The sequence below is a fragment of the Orcinus orca genome, chromosome 2 (genome assembly GCF_937001465.1).
Source record: "Orcinus orca chromosome 2, mOrcOrc1.1, whole genome shotgun sequence".
Lineage (NCBI taxonomy): Eukaryota > Metazoa > Chordata > Mammalia > Artiodactyla > Delphinidae > Orcinus > Orcinus orca.
Genome location: NC_064560.1, coordinates 101957871 through 101970810, shown reverse-complemented (window position 1 = coordinate 101970810; position 12940 = coordinate 101957871). Strand labels below are relative to the sequence as shown.

The following is a 12940-nucleotide window of genomic DNA, read 5'->3' as shown; positions in this document are numbered from 1 at the left end:
TCCCCTTCTCTTCAGTTTTTTGGAATAGTTTGAGAAGGATAAGAATTAAGTCTTCTTTAAATGTTTGGCATAATTCATTTGTGAAGCCATCTGGTCTTGGACTTCTGTTTGTTGGGAGTATTTTTTAATTACTGATCTAATTAGTGTTAATTGGGGTCTGTTCATATTTTGTATTTCTTCCTCATTCAGTCTTGGGAGACTGTATATTTCTAGGAATTAGTTCACTTCTTCTAGGTCGTCCATTTTATTGGTGTGTCATTATTCAGAGTAATCTCTTATGATCCTTTGTATTTCTGTGGTGTCAACTGTAACTTCATTTCTGATTTTACCTATTTGGGCCCACTCTCTTTTTCTTCTTAATGTGTCTGGCTAAAACTTTATCGATTCTGTTTATTTTCTCAAAGCTCTTAATTTCTTTGATTGTTTCTTGTTTTCTCTCTTTTTCATTCTTTCGTGTCTATTTCATTCATTGCTGCTCTGATCTTTCCTTCTACTAACTGTAGGTTTTGTTTGTTCTTTCTGATTCATTTGGGTGTAAGGTTAGGGTTTTTGAGGATTTTCTTGTTTCCTGATGTCAGCTTGTATCACTATAAACTTCCCTCTGGGAACTGCTTTGCTGCATCCCATAGATTCTGGATCACTGTGTTTTTGTTTCTGTCTCCATGTATTTATTTATTTCCTTTTTGATTTCTTCAGTGACTCATTGGTTGTTCAGTAGCATATTGTTTAGCCTCCATGTGTTTTGGTTTCTTTTAATAGTTGATTTATAAGTCTCATAGTGTTGTGGTCAGAGAACAGGCTTGGTATGACTTCAGTCTTAAAATTTATTAAAACTTGTTTTGTGGCCTAGCATGTGATCTGTCCTGAGAATGTTCCATGTGCACTTGAAAAGGATGTGTATTCTGCTGCTTTTGGATGGGATGTTTTATATATATCTATTAGGTTCATCTAATCTAATGTGTTGTTTAAGGCCTGTGTTTCCTTACTGATTTTCTGTCTGGGTGATTTGTTCATTGATGTAAGTGGAGTGTTAAAGCTCCTGGCTATTATTGTGTTACTGTCAATATCTTTCTTTAAATTTGGAATGATTTGCTATATGCATTTAAATGCTCCAGTTTGTGTGCATAAATATTTACAAGTGTTATGTATTCTTGTTCATTATGTAATGTCCTTCTTTGTCCCTTTTTCATTACGTAGTCCTTCTTTGTCTCTTGTTACAGACTTTGTTTTTCCATCCCCTCACTTTCAGTCTGTGTGTGTATTTAGATCTGAAGTGAATCTCTTATAGGCAGCATGTATGTGTGTGTGTGTGTGTGTGTGTGTGTATCTTGTTTTTGTATCTGTTCAGCCACTGGATCTTTTGATTGGAACATTTAGTACATTTACATTTAAAGTAATTATTGATAGGTACATACTTATTGCCATTTTGTTAATTGATTGGGGGTTGTCCTTGTAGTTCTTATTTCATCCTTTCTTCTTTTCCTCCCTTCACTTGTGATTTGATGACTATCTTAGTGTTATATTTGTATTCCTTTATCTCTTTTTGTGTATCTATTATAGATTTTTTGGTTTGTGGTTACCATGAGGTTTATATATAGCAACATACACAGGTGAATATTGAAAGTTGAAGATGTCTTAAGTTTGAACACATTCTAACAACCCTGGAGATGAGCAATCTACCCAATAAAGTGTTCGTGGTAATGACCATAAAAATGCTCAATGTACTAGGAAGAAGAATGGGTGAACACAGAATTTTAAGAAGGAGTTAGAAAATATAAAGAAGAACCAAACAAAGCTGAAAAATACAGTAACTGAAATAAAAAATACACTAGAAGGAATCAACATTAGATTGGGTAATACAGAGGAATGGATCAGTAAACTGGAAGACAGAGTAGTGGAAATCACCCAAGTTGAACAAAAAAAAGAAAAAAGAATTTAAAAAAATGAAGACAGTTTAGGAGACATCTTGGAAAACATCAAGCATGCTAGTATTCACATTATAGGGGTCCCAGAAGGAGAAGAGAGACAGATAGGGGCAGAGAACTTATGTGAAGCAATTGTAGCTAAAAACATACCTAACACGAGAAAGGAAATGGACATCCAGGTCCAGAAAGAACAGAGAGTCCCCAAAAAGATCAACCCAAAGAGATCAACACCAAGATACATTATGATTAAAATGACAAAAATTAAAGATAAAGAGAGAATATTAAGAGCATCAAGGGTAAAGCAACTAGTTATGTATAAGGGAACTCCCATAAGATTGTCCACAGACTTTCAGCAGAAACTTTGCTGGCCAGAAGAGAGTGGCACAATATATTTAACGTGATGAAAGGAAAAACCCTGCAGCCAAGAATACTCTATCCAGCAAGGCTGTCATTCACATTTGAAGGAGAGAGAAGGAGTTTTACAGACAAGCAAAAGCTGAAAGAATTCAGCCCCACTAAACCAGCTTCCCAAGAAATGTTAAACGGACTTCTGTAAGTGAAAAAGAGAAGACCACAACTAGAAATATGGAAATTACGAAAGGAAAAATCTCATTGGTAAACACAAACATATAATAAAGGTAGTAGATCAGCCAGTTATAAAGCTACTAGGAAGGTTAAAAGACAAAAGTAGTAAAATCATCTATATTCACAGTAAGTAGTTAAGGGATACACAAAACAAAAAGATGTAAAATACGATGTCGAAAACATTAAACATGCAGGGAGGAGTAAAAATGCAGAGATCTTTCTTAATGTAGGCATTTGTTGCTATGAACTTCCCTCTTAGCACTGCTCTTATTACATCCCATAAGTTTTGGTATGTTGTGTCTCCTTTTTCATTTGTTTCACGATCATTTTTTTTTCCTCTCTGATTTCTTCTTTCATCCGTTGGTTGTTCAGGAGAGTCTTGGTATCTTCTTTGGTGAAGTGTCTGTATAAGTCTTTTCTTCTTTTAAAAAATTGTTAAATGAACTTTAATTTTTAGAACAGTTTTAGATTTACATAAAAAATGGGAAATTAGTACAGAGAATTTCTATAATCTCTACACATTGTTTCCTCTGCAACTAATATGTACATTAGTATGGTACATTTGTTACCATTAATGAATGAATCATTATTATGATTCGCTATTATTAACTAAAGACCATACTTTATTCATATTTCCTTAGTTTTTATCTCTTTGGTTCATTTTAAAGAATTGAGTTGACTTGTTTTATAATTGAGTTTTAAGAGTTCTTTATATATCCTAACTACAAGTCTTTTGTCAGATACCTGCTTTGCAAATCTCTCTTGCCTTTTATTTCTGTAACAGTTTTTTTGAAGAGCAATGTTTAAAATTTTGATGAAGTCCAATCTGTTGTTTTTCTTCTTTTATAATTTATGCTTCTTGTGTCCTATTTAAGAATTCTTTGCTAAACCTAAAGGGTCACTAAGATTTGCTCTTAGGTTTTCTTATAGAAGTTGCATAGCTTGAGCTTTTATGTTTTGGTGAGTTCTTGTGCATGATATAAGGGGTCAGGGTTCATTATTGGAATATGTGCAGCACTATTTGTTGAGAAGATTATCCTTTCACTATTAAATTGCCCTGGTACCTTTGTTGAAAATCAGTTGCCCAGATATGTGTGGATTTGTTGCTGGAATCTCTCTCTTGTTCCATTGATCTGTATGTCTGTCTTCATGTTAATACATTGTCTTATTATACCTTTATAATAAATCCTGGGGCTTTCCTAGTGGCGCAGTGGTTGAGAGTCCGCCTGCCGATGCAGGGGACACGGGTTCGTGCCCCCGTCTGGGAAGATGCCGCGGAGCGGCTGGGCCCGTGAGCCATGGCCACTGAGCCTGCGCGTCCAGAGCCTGTGCTCCGCAATGGGAGAGGCCACAACAGTGAGAGGCCCGCATGCCGCAAAAAAAAAAAAAGAAAAAGAAAAGAAAAGAAATCCTGAAATCGTGTAATTTCTTTTAATTAGTCTTGACATTAGTGTTGTCCTTTCCATCCCTTCATTTGTAACTCCTTTGTATGTTCTTGTAGGCAACATATAGTTGTTTTTCTATTGTTTTAATCCAATCTGACAATTTGACTTTTTAATTAGGAGGCTTAGACCATTACCTTTAATATGATTATTAGTAATGGTTGGGTTTTATTCTATTAACTTGCTATTTGTTCTCTTCTATTAACTTGCTATATGTTCATGCTTTCTTCCTGTTTCTTATTTTTCTCCTTTTGAATATTTTTAACAATTTCATTTTATCTCTTTTACTGGATTATTATCTCCACTTCTTTTTATGGACATTTTATCTTTTATCAGATACACCTTTAACTTATCATTGTCTACCTTCAAGCATTTTATGAATAATGTAAGAACCTTTCAGCAGTATACTTCTCTCCTCCCCTTTTTGTTGTTGTCATACATTTTATTTATTATACACAAACTCCACCCTACATTGTTACGTTTTTGCTTTGAAGAGTTAATGAACTTTCTGAATTAAAAAAAAAAAACCTTTGTATTACACTACACATAAAATTTACACTAATTTTTGAAAGTGTGCAGTTTACTAGTGTTACATACATTCATACTGTTGTGTACCCAAACTCTAGAACTCCTTGTTCATCTTGCAAAAACTAAAAACCTATGTCCATTAAAAAATAATTCCCCATCCCCCTCTCCCTGATCCCTGGCAACCACAATTCTACTTTCTGTCTTTATGATTTTGACTACTCTAGGTACCTAATGTTAAGTGGAATCATATACTATTTGTCTTTTTGTGACTGTCTTATTTCACTTAGCATAATGTTCTCAAGGTTCATCCATGTTGTAGCATGTATCAGAATATCATTCCTTTTTAAGGCTGAATATTCCGTTGTATGTGTGTAACAGGTTTTGTTTATCCATTCATTGGATAAAGCAACCTGGGTCGCTTCCACCTTTTGGCTATTGTGAATAATGCTGATATGAACCTGAGTGTATGGGTATCTCTTAAAGACTCTGCTTTCAATGATTTTGGATATTTGCCTAGATGCGGTATTGCTGGATCATATGGTAATTCTATTTTTAACTTGAGGAACCACCATACTGTTTTTCCATAGTGGCTGCACCATTTTACATCCATAGCAACAGTGCACAAGGGTTCCAATTTTTCCATATCCTTGCCAACTTGTTATTTTGTGTTGCTTTTTTTTTAATAGTCATCATCCTATGTTTATTAGGTGGTATCTCATTGTGGTTTTGATTTGAATCTCCCTAAATATTAGTAATGTTGACCACCTTTTCATGTGCTTGTTAGCCATTTGTATATCTTTTCTGGAGAATTATCTATTCAAGTCCTTTGCCCATTTATTAATTGATTGTGTTTTTATTATTGATTTGTAGGAGTTATTTCTGTATTCTGGCCATTAACTCTTTATCAGATATATGATATGCAAATATTTTCTGTAGGTTTCTTTTTCACTCTGTTGATTGTGTCCTTTGACGTAATCCAATTTATCTATTTTTTTCTTTTGTTTGCCTGTACTTTTGGTTTCATACCCAAGAATCCACAACCAAACCCAGTGTCATGATCATTTCCCCTACATTTTCTTCTAATTGTTTATAGTTTTAGGGTTTACATGTAGGTCTTTGACCAAATTTGAGTTAATTTTTGTATATGATATGAAATAGGTGTACAGCTTCATTGTTATGCATGGAGATATCTAGCTTCCCAGCTCAATTTGTTAGAGGCCATCTTTTCCTAGTGAATGGTCTTGGCATCCTTGTCAAAAATCATTAGACTTTATATGCAAGGGTTTATTTGGGGGCTCTTTATTACATTGGTAAATATTTCTTTATGTCCGTAATTACACTATTTTGATTACCATAGATTTGTAATAAGTTTTGAAATTGGGGAGTGTGAGATCTTCAACTTGTGTTATTCATTAAAATTGTTTGGCTATTTGCGTTCCCTTGAGATTCCATATAAATATTAGCTAGCATGGATCTATCTCTGTAAAAATGCCATTGGGGTTTTGATAAAGATCATACTGAATCTGTAGATCTCTTTGGGTAGTACTGACATCTTCTAATCTATGACCACAGAATATCCTTCCATTCGTTTGTCTTTAAATACTTTCAGCAGTGTTTTGAAGTTTTCAGTGTAAAAGCATTTCACCTCCTTGGTTACTTTTATTCCTAAGTACTTTATTCTTTTTGATGGTATTATATTTGTAATTGTTTTCTTAATTTTTTTAGGAATGTTCATTAGTAGTATATAGAAACACAACTGGTTTTGTGTGTGCGTTGATTCTATATCATGCAACTTTGCCAAATTAATTTATTCGGATGAATAAATTGTGGAATCTTGTGGAATCTATAAGGTTTTGTACATACAAGACAATGTCATCTGTGAACAGAGATAATCTTGCTTCTTTTTGATTTGGGTGCCTTTTATTTTTATTCCCTAGCTGCTCTGACCAGAACTTGCAGTACTGTGTTGGATAAAAGTGACAAAAGTGAACATCCTTGTCTTGTCTCTGATTCTAGAGGGAAAGCTTTCAGTCTTGTACCACTGAGTTTGATGTTAGCTGTGGGCTTGTCAGTATATGGCTTTTATCATGTTGAAGTAGATAGAATCCTTCTGTTCCTTGTTTTTTAAGTGTTTTTTTTATCATGAAAGTGTGTTGAATCTTGCCAAGGGTCCCAATGTGTCTCAGAGATGGTGTTGGACTGCTGGTGGGCGGGGCCAGGGTCTAGCGGTGGGGAGGCACCCAGTGCTGGTGGCTGGGCTGGGTCCTGCCATGGCAAGCTGTGGTGGTCCTGGGCTGGTGTCAGCCCACTGGTGGGTGGAGCTGGGTCCCAGGGTCTCTGGCTGCAAGGCCCTGGGGATCCTGGGGCTAGTGCTTCTGCTCGTGTGTGTGGGACAGGGTCCTGGGCCCTCTGGTGGGCAGGGCTGTGCTGTGTTCCAGGTGGCTATGGGCTCAGGGGGTCTTAAGATAGCCTGCCTGCTGGTGGTGGATGGGGCTTTTTCCCCACCAAGCTAGTTGCCTGGCCTGAGGCTTCCCAGTACTGGTGCTGACAGGCTGGTGGGTGGAGCCATGTCCCATTGCTAGTAAGCTAGAGGAGGACTCTGAAGTGGTGCTTCCCAGCATCCGTGTCCACGTGATAGAATGGGCTCCCACAAATGACTGCTGCCAATGCCTATGTCCCAAGGATGAACTTCAGTTGCCTCTAGCCTCTTGGTGATTAGCAGGTGGGTCTGACCCAGGCTCCTTTCAAAAATTACTGCTTCTTTTCTGGGTCCTGCAGCATTTGAGATTTTGTGTACACCCTTTAAGAGTGGAATATCTATTTCCCACAGCCCTCTGGGTCTCCTCTCCACTGGCCTTCAAAGCCAAACATTCTGGGGCTTGTCTTCCCAGTACAAGACCCACAGGCTGGGGAGCCCAATGTGGGGCTTAGACCCATTGCTCCTTAGGGAGAACCTCTGTAATTGTAATTAGCCTCCCGTTTGTGGGTTGCCCATCTGGGGTATGGGTCCTGACAATACTGTACCTCCACTCCTTCTACCTATCTTATTGTGGTTCCTTTTTTATATCCTTGGTTGGAGAAGATCTTTTCTGTTAGATTCAGGTCTTTCTCATCAATAGTTGTTCTGTACATAGTTGTAATTTTGGTGTGCCCATGGGAGGAGTTGAGCTCAGGGTCTTACTCTGCCATCTTGGCAACCAAATCTAACCCACTGTCAATTATCTTTTAAAGAGAAGAAGTTTTTAACGAAAAACGCTACTAGTATTTACCACGTGTTACTATTTCTGATACTTTTTTTTTAAAATGTGTGTGTATGTAGATTCAGATTTCCTTCTGGTATCATTTCCCTTTTTGCATGAAAGACATCCTTTCACATTTTTTCCAAGTACCAGATGTTCCTCTACTTACATAGTTTCTACTTACTTGTCTTAGAGTTCACTGGTCCTTTTTCTCCATTGTCCAAATTGCTGCAGAGCTCATCCAATTAATTTTTACCAAGATTACAAACTCTGTCTTCCTTATCACGGGCAGTGGCTGAATTCTCTGCTCAGCTCTTTAGACCACGACTGTTACCTTTCATGAGTTCCTAGGAGTCTCACCCTGCACGTGTTATTTAGGTGCCAAGGATTTGAGGGAACTGTGTATGCAGATTTTGAGGCGTTTCCCACCTGGAAATTTCTACCATCGGCAGCCATGCTGTCCAATTCCTTAGCCCAATAAGACTGATACTTTTTGCTTCAGGTCTGTCCCTGTGAACCAATGAACTGAAAAGTGCTCTCAGAAACCAGCTGAATGTGGATCTCAACCAGCATGCTTCCATTTTTTTCAAGGATCATAACCGTCTCCAGTTTCTGCCTACTCCTGATTACTCATCTCTGCCTTCAAATATAAGCTACTTTGGCATTATTGGAATTAGAACTGAGTTGTTATTTTAAAAACATTTTTTAAAATGCTAGAGGTGTGAGCATCATTAAAAGTTATCAGAGTTACAGTAATTTAGTAATGCAAAAACTAAAAATAGCTTTTATTGCTGATATCATTTTTTCCATTCAAATACTGCAAAGAATAAATGGGATTATTTTTTTCTTTTTGCAGGATATAGCAAATGAAGAACACAAAAAAATTGAAGTGTTAAAATCAGAAAACAAGAAGCTAGAAAGACAAAAAGGAGAATTAATGATAGGGTTCAAGAAACAATTAAAATTAATCGATGTTTTGAAAAGGCAGAAGGTGAGTTTATCCTAAAAAACAAAGTTAAAATAAATCGTAGATGTTATTTGGCTCTTTCTACTAAGATATTTAGTATTTCTACTTTAGATATGTTTATTTTGACATGCTTAGTCACAAAATTTTATCTATACATCAATGCAAGTAAATTAGAAATGTAGAAATAGGACTACTAAATACAATATGGATACTCCCTAACTAAAGAAGATACCATATATAGAAATAACTTAGGGGATCCGTTTGCCTCCTGAAGAGTGAAAACTGATTACAAACCACTTTTGTTCTGTTCACTACACGAGTTACCTAGTGGTAAGAGGATATGAATTCATGGCTTTGCCACTGTCCCTTTTTGCAAAGATTAGGTATTACCATATTATTGAATTGTTCTCTCAACAGGTTGGTACAATACCAGCAGTGAACACAGGTTTTTAGAGGCTGACCATTTCAAATGTCACACTGTAATTAGAATTACATATTCCTACAACAAAACTTAATTTGATAGCATATTATACACACACTTTTATAAATTTCCTGTTGTTCTGTGGTCTACTCTTAACACTAAATTAGACAATATTTGTTTTTAAACACAGATGCATATTGAAGCTGCCAAGATGTTGTCTTTCACTGAAGAGGAATTTATGAAGGCACTCGAATGGGGAAATAAGTGATCTACCTTTTAACCTATAGTGCCTGGTGGATATACCCTTTATTTAACTTAAGTTGTAATGGTTTGAATTATTTTTACTCTAAGAAATGAAGATACTTGATAAATCAAAATAATTCCAAATTCCCTGTGTAGATCTGGGTATGTAAAATTGATATCTATTACAAAATGGAAATATTTTATAAAATAAAGCAATAGGAATTTAACTTTTGATATCTTTCTTATGACCATCTAGCCCTTTTTCAACTGCACTTATGTTCTAGAGATGTAACTCTAGGTTTTAAATGATGTTTATATGAGAGAAACTGTTTGTGTTCTTACTGACAATTAAGTGCATTCGCTAGTAAAGCACGTTGAAATTCCTCACTCTTTTCCTGTCTACTGTGAGAGGAGAAAAGTAAAGTTTTCCCTGGCCAAATAAGGGAAGTAAAGTTCCAAGACACCAACATAGATAGAAGTGGTATGAAGAGGTTAGTCCCCTGGGTTGTTGGATTTTATATATATATATATATTCCTCTATATGGAGTGTGGTGCAGAATTCAGATCTTCAAATTATTAGTACAAAAACAACAGTTTGATTAAAAGCAATTAACTTTGCCATTAATTTTGCAGTGAAAAATACTCAGTAATTTAATTTTTATCAAAAACAAATGTTTTCTTATAAATAATTGTTTATAAATGATGAAATACAGATGTTTTAGAAAATCCAAAGACAAAGAATGGATTCCTACCCTCACCGAACTGTAAAACAGAAGTTACACTGACATCTAGTGGTAACATACAAAAGAATCCAGGTTTACCAAATTTCGATGATATCACTTCTCTTCACAAATTTCACTCCTTTTCTGATATGCTTTTCTAAACTCTTCACCAAGCATATCAATATCATCCTCTTTTTTGAATACTCCCTACAAGAAAAATATTTTGTGGGTTACTGTGAATGCCAGAATAATTCACTAAATGTTCATTAACGCTAACAGATATACAGACATGAGGTTTGTAAAGTTATTTCCAAGATAACAAGATCTAATATATTTATGAAAAAAATTTTTCTGAAATTATTACTTGATATATACAAAATATTCTTAGCCTGACCTGATTTCCTGATTTACCAGATCCTGTGTTAGAACTTGTCATAGGAATCTGGGCTCTTCTGCTTTATTACTACAAGTACTACTGCTTTGATGGGCTGAATAGGAATTAATTTAATCCATACTATACCCTCTACCCTTGTTTTGAAACAGCCCTGTAGTATGTATGATATGAGGGAGGTCAGGGTGAAGAGGTTGAGCTTTGCCAGATTCATGCATGGGATTGGCTCTTGCCTCAGTTCTGTGTCTAATGAGCAAACATTCAGACCCAGGTTGGGAAGCCTGATGTGGGGCTCAGAACCTTCACTCCAGTGGGTGGGTGGACTTCTGTGGTGTAAGTGTTCTCCAGTTTGTGAGTCACCCACCCAGCAGTTATGGGATTTGATTTTATTGTGATTGTGCCCCTCCTACCATCTCATTGTGGCTTCTCCTTTGTCTTTGGATGTGGGGTATCTTTTTTGGTGCGTTCCAGTGTCTTCCTGTTGATGATTGTTCAGCAGTTGTGATTCTGGTGCTCTCACAAGAGGGAGCAAGTGCACGTTCTTCTACTCCACCATCTTCAGTTTCCCTCTGAAATCTTAATACCATGTTTTTTTCCCCACTATTAGAGGTTATATGTTAAATGTCACTTACTTTAGGGAGATATCCTAGTAATTTTGTAGCATGTTCTTTGAGAAGTTTTAGTCTTTCTTCTTCAATAATTTCATTAATACATCCTTGCCTTCTTTGCTGCAACTGCCATTCCTCCAGTTCACGTTGCTGGAAATATAAATAAAATTTATTTTATTGTCAGAAAACACATTAAACTAAGAATGTGTCCGATAAATTTGTCTAATTTACTCTTGCAGTAAATCAGATAAAACTGATAAGTACTAGATAATATATATCTTTTACCTTATTATATATATATATATGTATATATTACAGTCACTATTTCTTTAAAGTTACAAGAAAAATCCCAGCTATGACTGGGATTTTAGGGAGGCAAGTACATATTTTCAGGACAAGTATCTTCATTACCAAGGAAAAAAGATTCAAAGAAATTATTTCCTAATTAATTCAACAAATATTTATTGCGTGCTTACCATACTCCAGGTACTGAAAGCAGCTTACAGTGTAAGATGAAAAAAAAGGTAGATAAAACAGAATAGGGATATCTAAAAGGTAAGTACTGCCATATAAAGTTTTGTAAAGCCTGTATGAAGCACAAGAGTAAGAGCAAGAGTTTCAACAGGCAAGAGTTCTGATAGAGGGCCTTTCCTGGTGGCGCAGTGGTTAAGAATCCGCCTGCCAATGAAGGGGGCATGGGTTTGAGCTCTGGTCTGGAAGGATCCCACATGCCGTGGAGCAACTAAGCCCCTGCGCCACAACTACTGAGCCTGCACCCTAGAGCCCATGAGCCGCAACTACTGAAGCCTGCGTGCCTAGAGCCCTGCTCTGCAACAAGAGGAGCCACCGCAGTGAGAAGCCAGCACACCACAACGAAGAATAGCCCCCGCGTGCCACAACAAACACCCAACACAGCCAAAAATAAACAAACAAACAAACATCTGATAGACAACCACACCAAACTTCTGTGCCATATAAATATGGAAGAGCTGACTAGCTTTAACACGTTTTAGGGCTTAAAAGAACTCTTATGGAAATATATCCAAATAGTCCTATTGGATAGTGAAGGATACTAAAGGCAGACCACTGAAAAAACATTGATGAATTTCTGCCAAGAATTACTTTAAAGTAGTATTAATGCTAAACTTTTCTTTGAAATAACTAAAGTCATGTAAACCAGAAAGCAGGATATCTGTCTTTTTTGCTACAGTGAGAGGCAAGCTTCAATATAATCTCTTTAAAGTTATTGAATGAAAATACAGAGGAATGCTAGGACACAGCCATATCCAATGCCAGTTAAACCTGGAATTGCTTCTCCTGAGAATATTTTGTCTACTATCATGTCAGATTCATTTGTATTACAGAATTAGAAGTATCACTGACAGCTAATTGAGAAAAGACTTACACTTTCACCCATGTTGCTACTGAATCAAAGGGTTGAGTTGCTCTTAATTATTTTATCTCTAAGATGAAACAGGGTAATAGAATCTACCATAGAATCACTATACCTGATTTTTTTTTTTAGACTACATTTCTAACACTCCTTTAGGGTCAAATGTGGTCACAACAGGACTAGGATTTTGCCAATGGAATATAAGCAAAAGTGTCAGGTGGCAGTTTCCAGGAATCAATCTTATATCCTTTGTCCCTTCTGCACTTCTTCCATCTGCTGCTTGAAACATGGATATGAAGGTTGAAGATCTAATTTAAACCATGAAGATGATGGCTATAGCCTACAGAAGCCATAACGAAAAGCTAGAAGGAGCCTGGGTTCCTGAAGACTATGAACAAAGTCTCAATTTCTAGACTTTCATGTGAGGGAATAGTAAACTATCTACTAAGCCACTGTTAATTTGAGACTACTTGTAG

General features: G+C 36.3%; 2 protein-coding genes across 16 annotated transcripts in view; one reads left to right on the top strand and one right to left on the bottom strand.

Moving 5' to 3' along the window:
• The window catches only part of TEX9 (testis expressed 9), a 216545-nt gene extending 206968 nt beyond the window's left edge, over positions 1–9577 (top strand). For all 9 annotated transcript variants that reach the window (XM_049706011.1, XM_049706012.1, XM_033436974.2 and 6 more), the window contains 2 exons: positions 8576–8710; positions 9298–9577. In XM_049706011.1, the coding sequence (XP_049561968.1) occupies positions 8576–8710; positions 9298–9375 (213 nt within the window). In that variant the 3' untranslated portion in view covers positions 9376–9577. The remainder of the gene's footprint in view (positions 1–8575; positions 8711–9297) is intronic.
• Positions 9578–9997: 420 nt separating this feature from the next.
• Positions 9998–12940, bottom strand: part of MNS1 (meiosis specific nuclear structural 1) — an 84072-nt gene continuing 81129 nt past the window's right edge. For all 7 annotated transcript variants that reach the window (XM_033436972.2, XM_049705997.1, XM_049705998.1 and 4 more), the window contains 2 exons: positions 11096–11221; positions 9998–10279 (listed from right to left, as the gene is read on the bottom strand). In XM_033436972.2, coding sequence (XP_033292863.1) covers positions 10187–10279; positions 11096–11221 — 219 coding nt within the window. In that variant the 3' untranslated portion in view covers positions 9998–10186. The remainder of the gene's footprint in view (positions 10280–11095; positions 11222–12940) is intronic.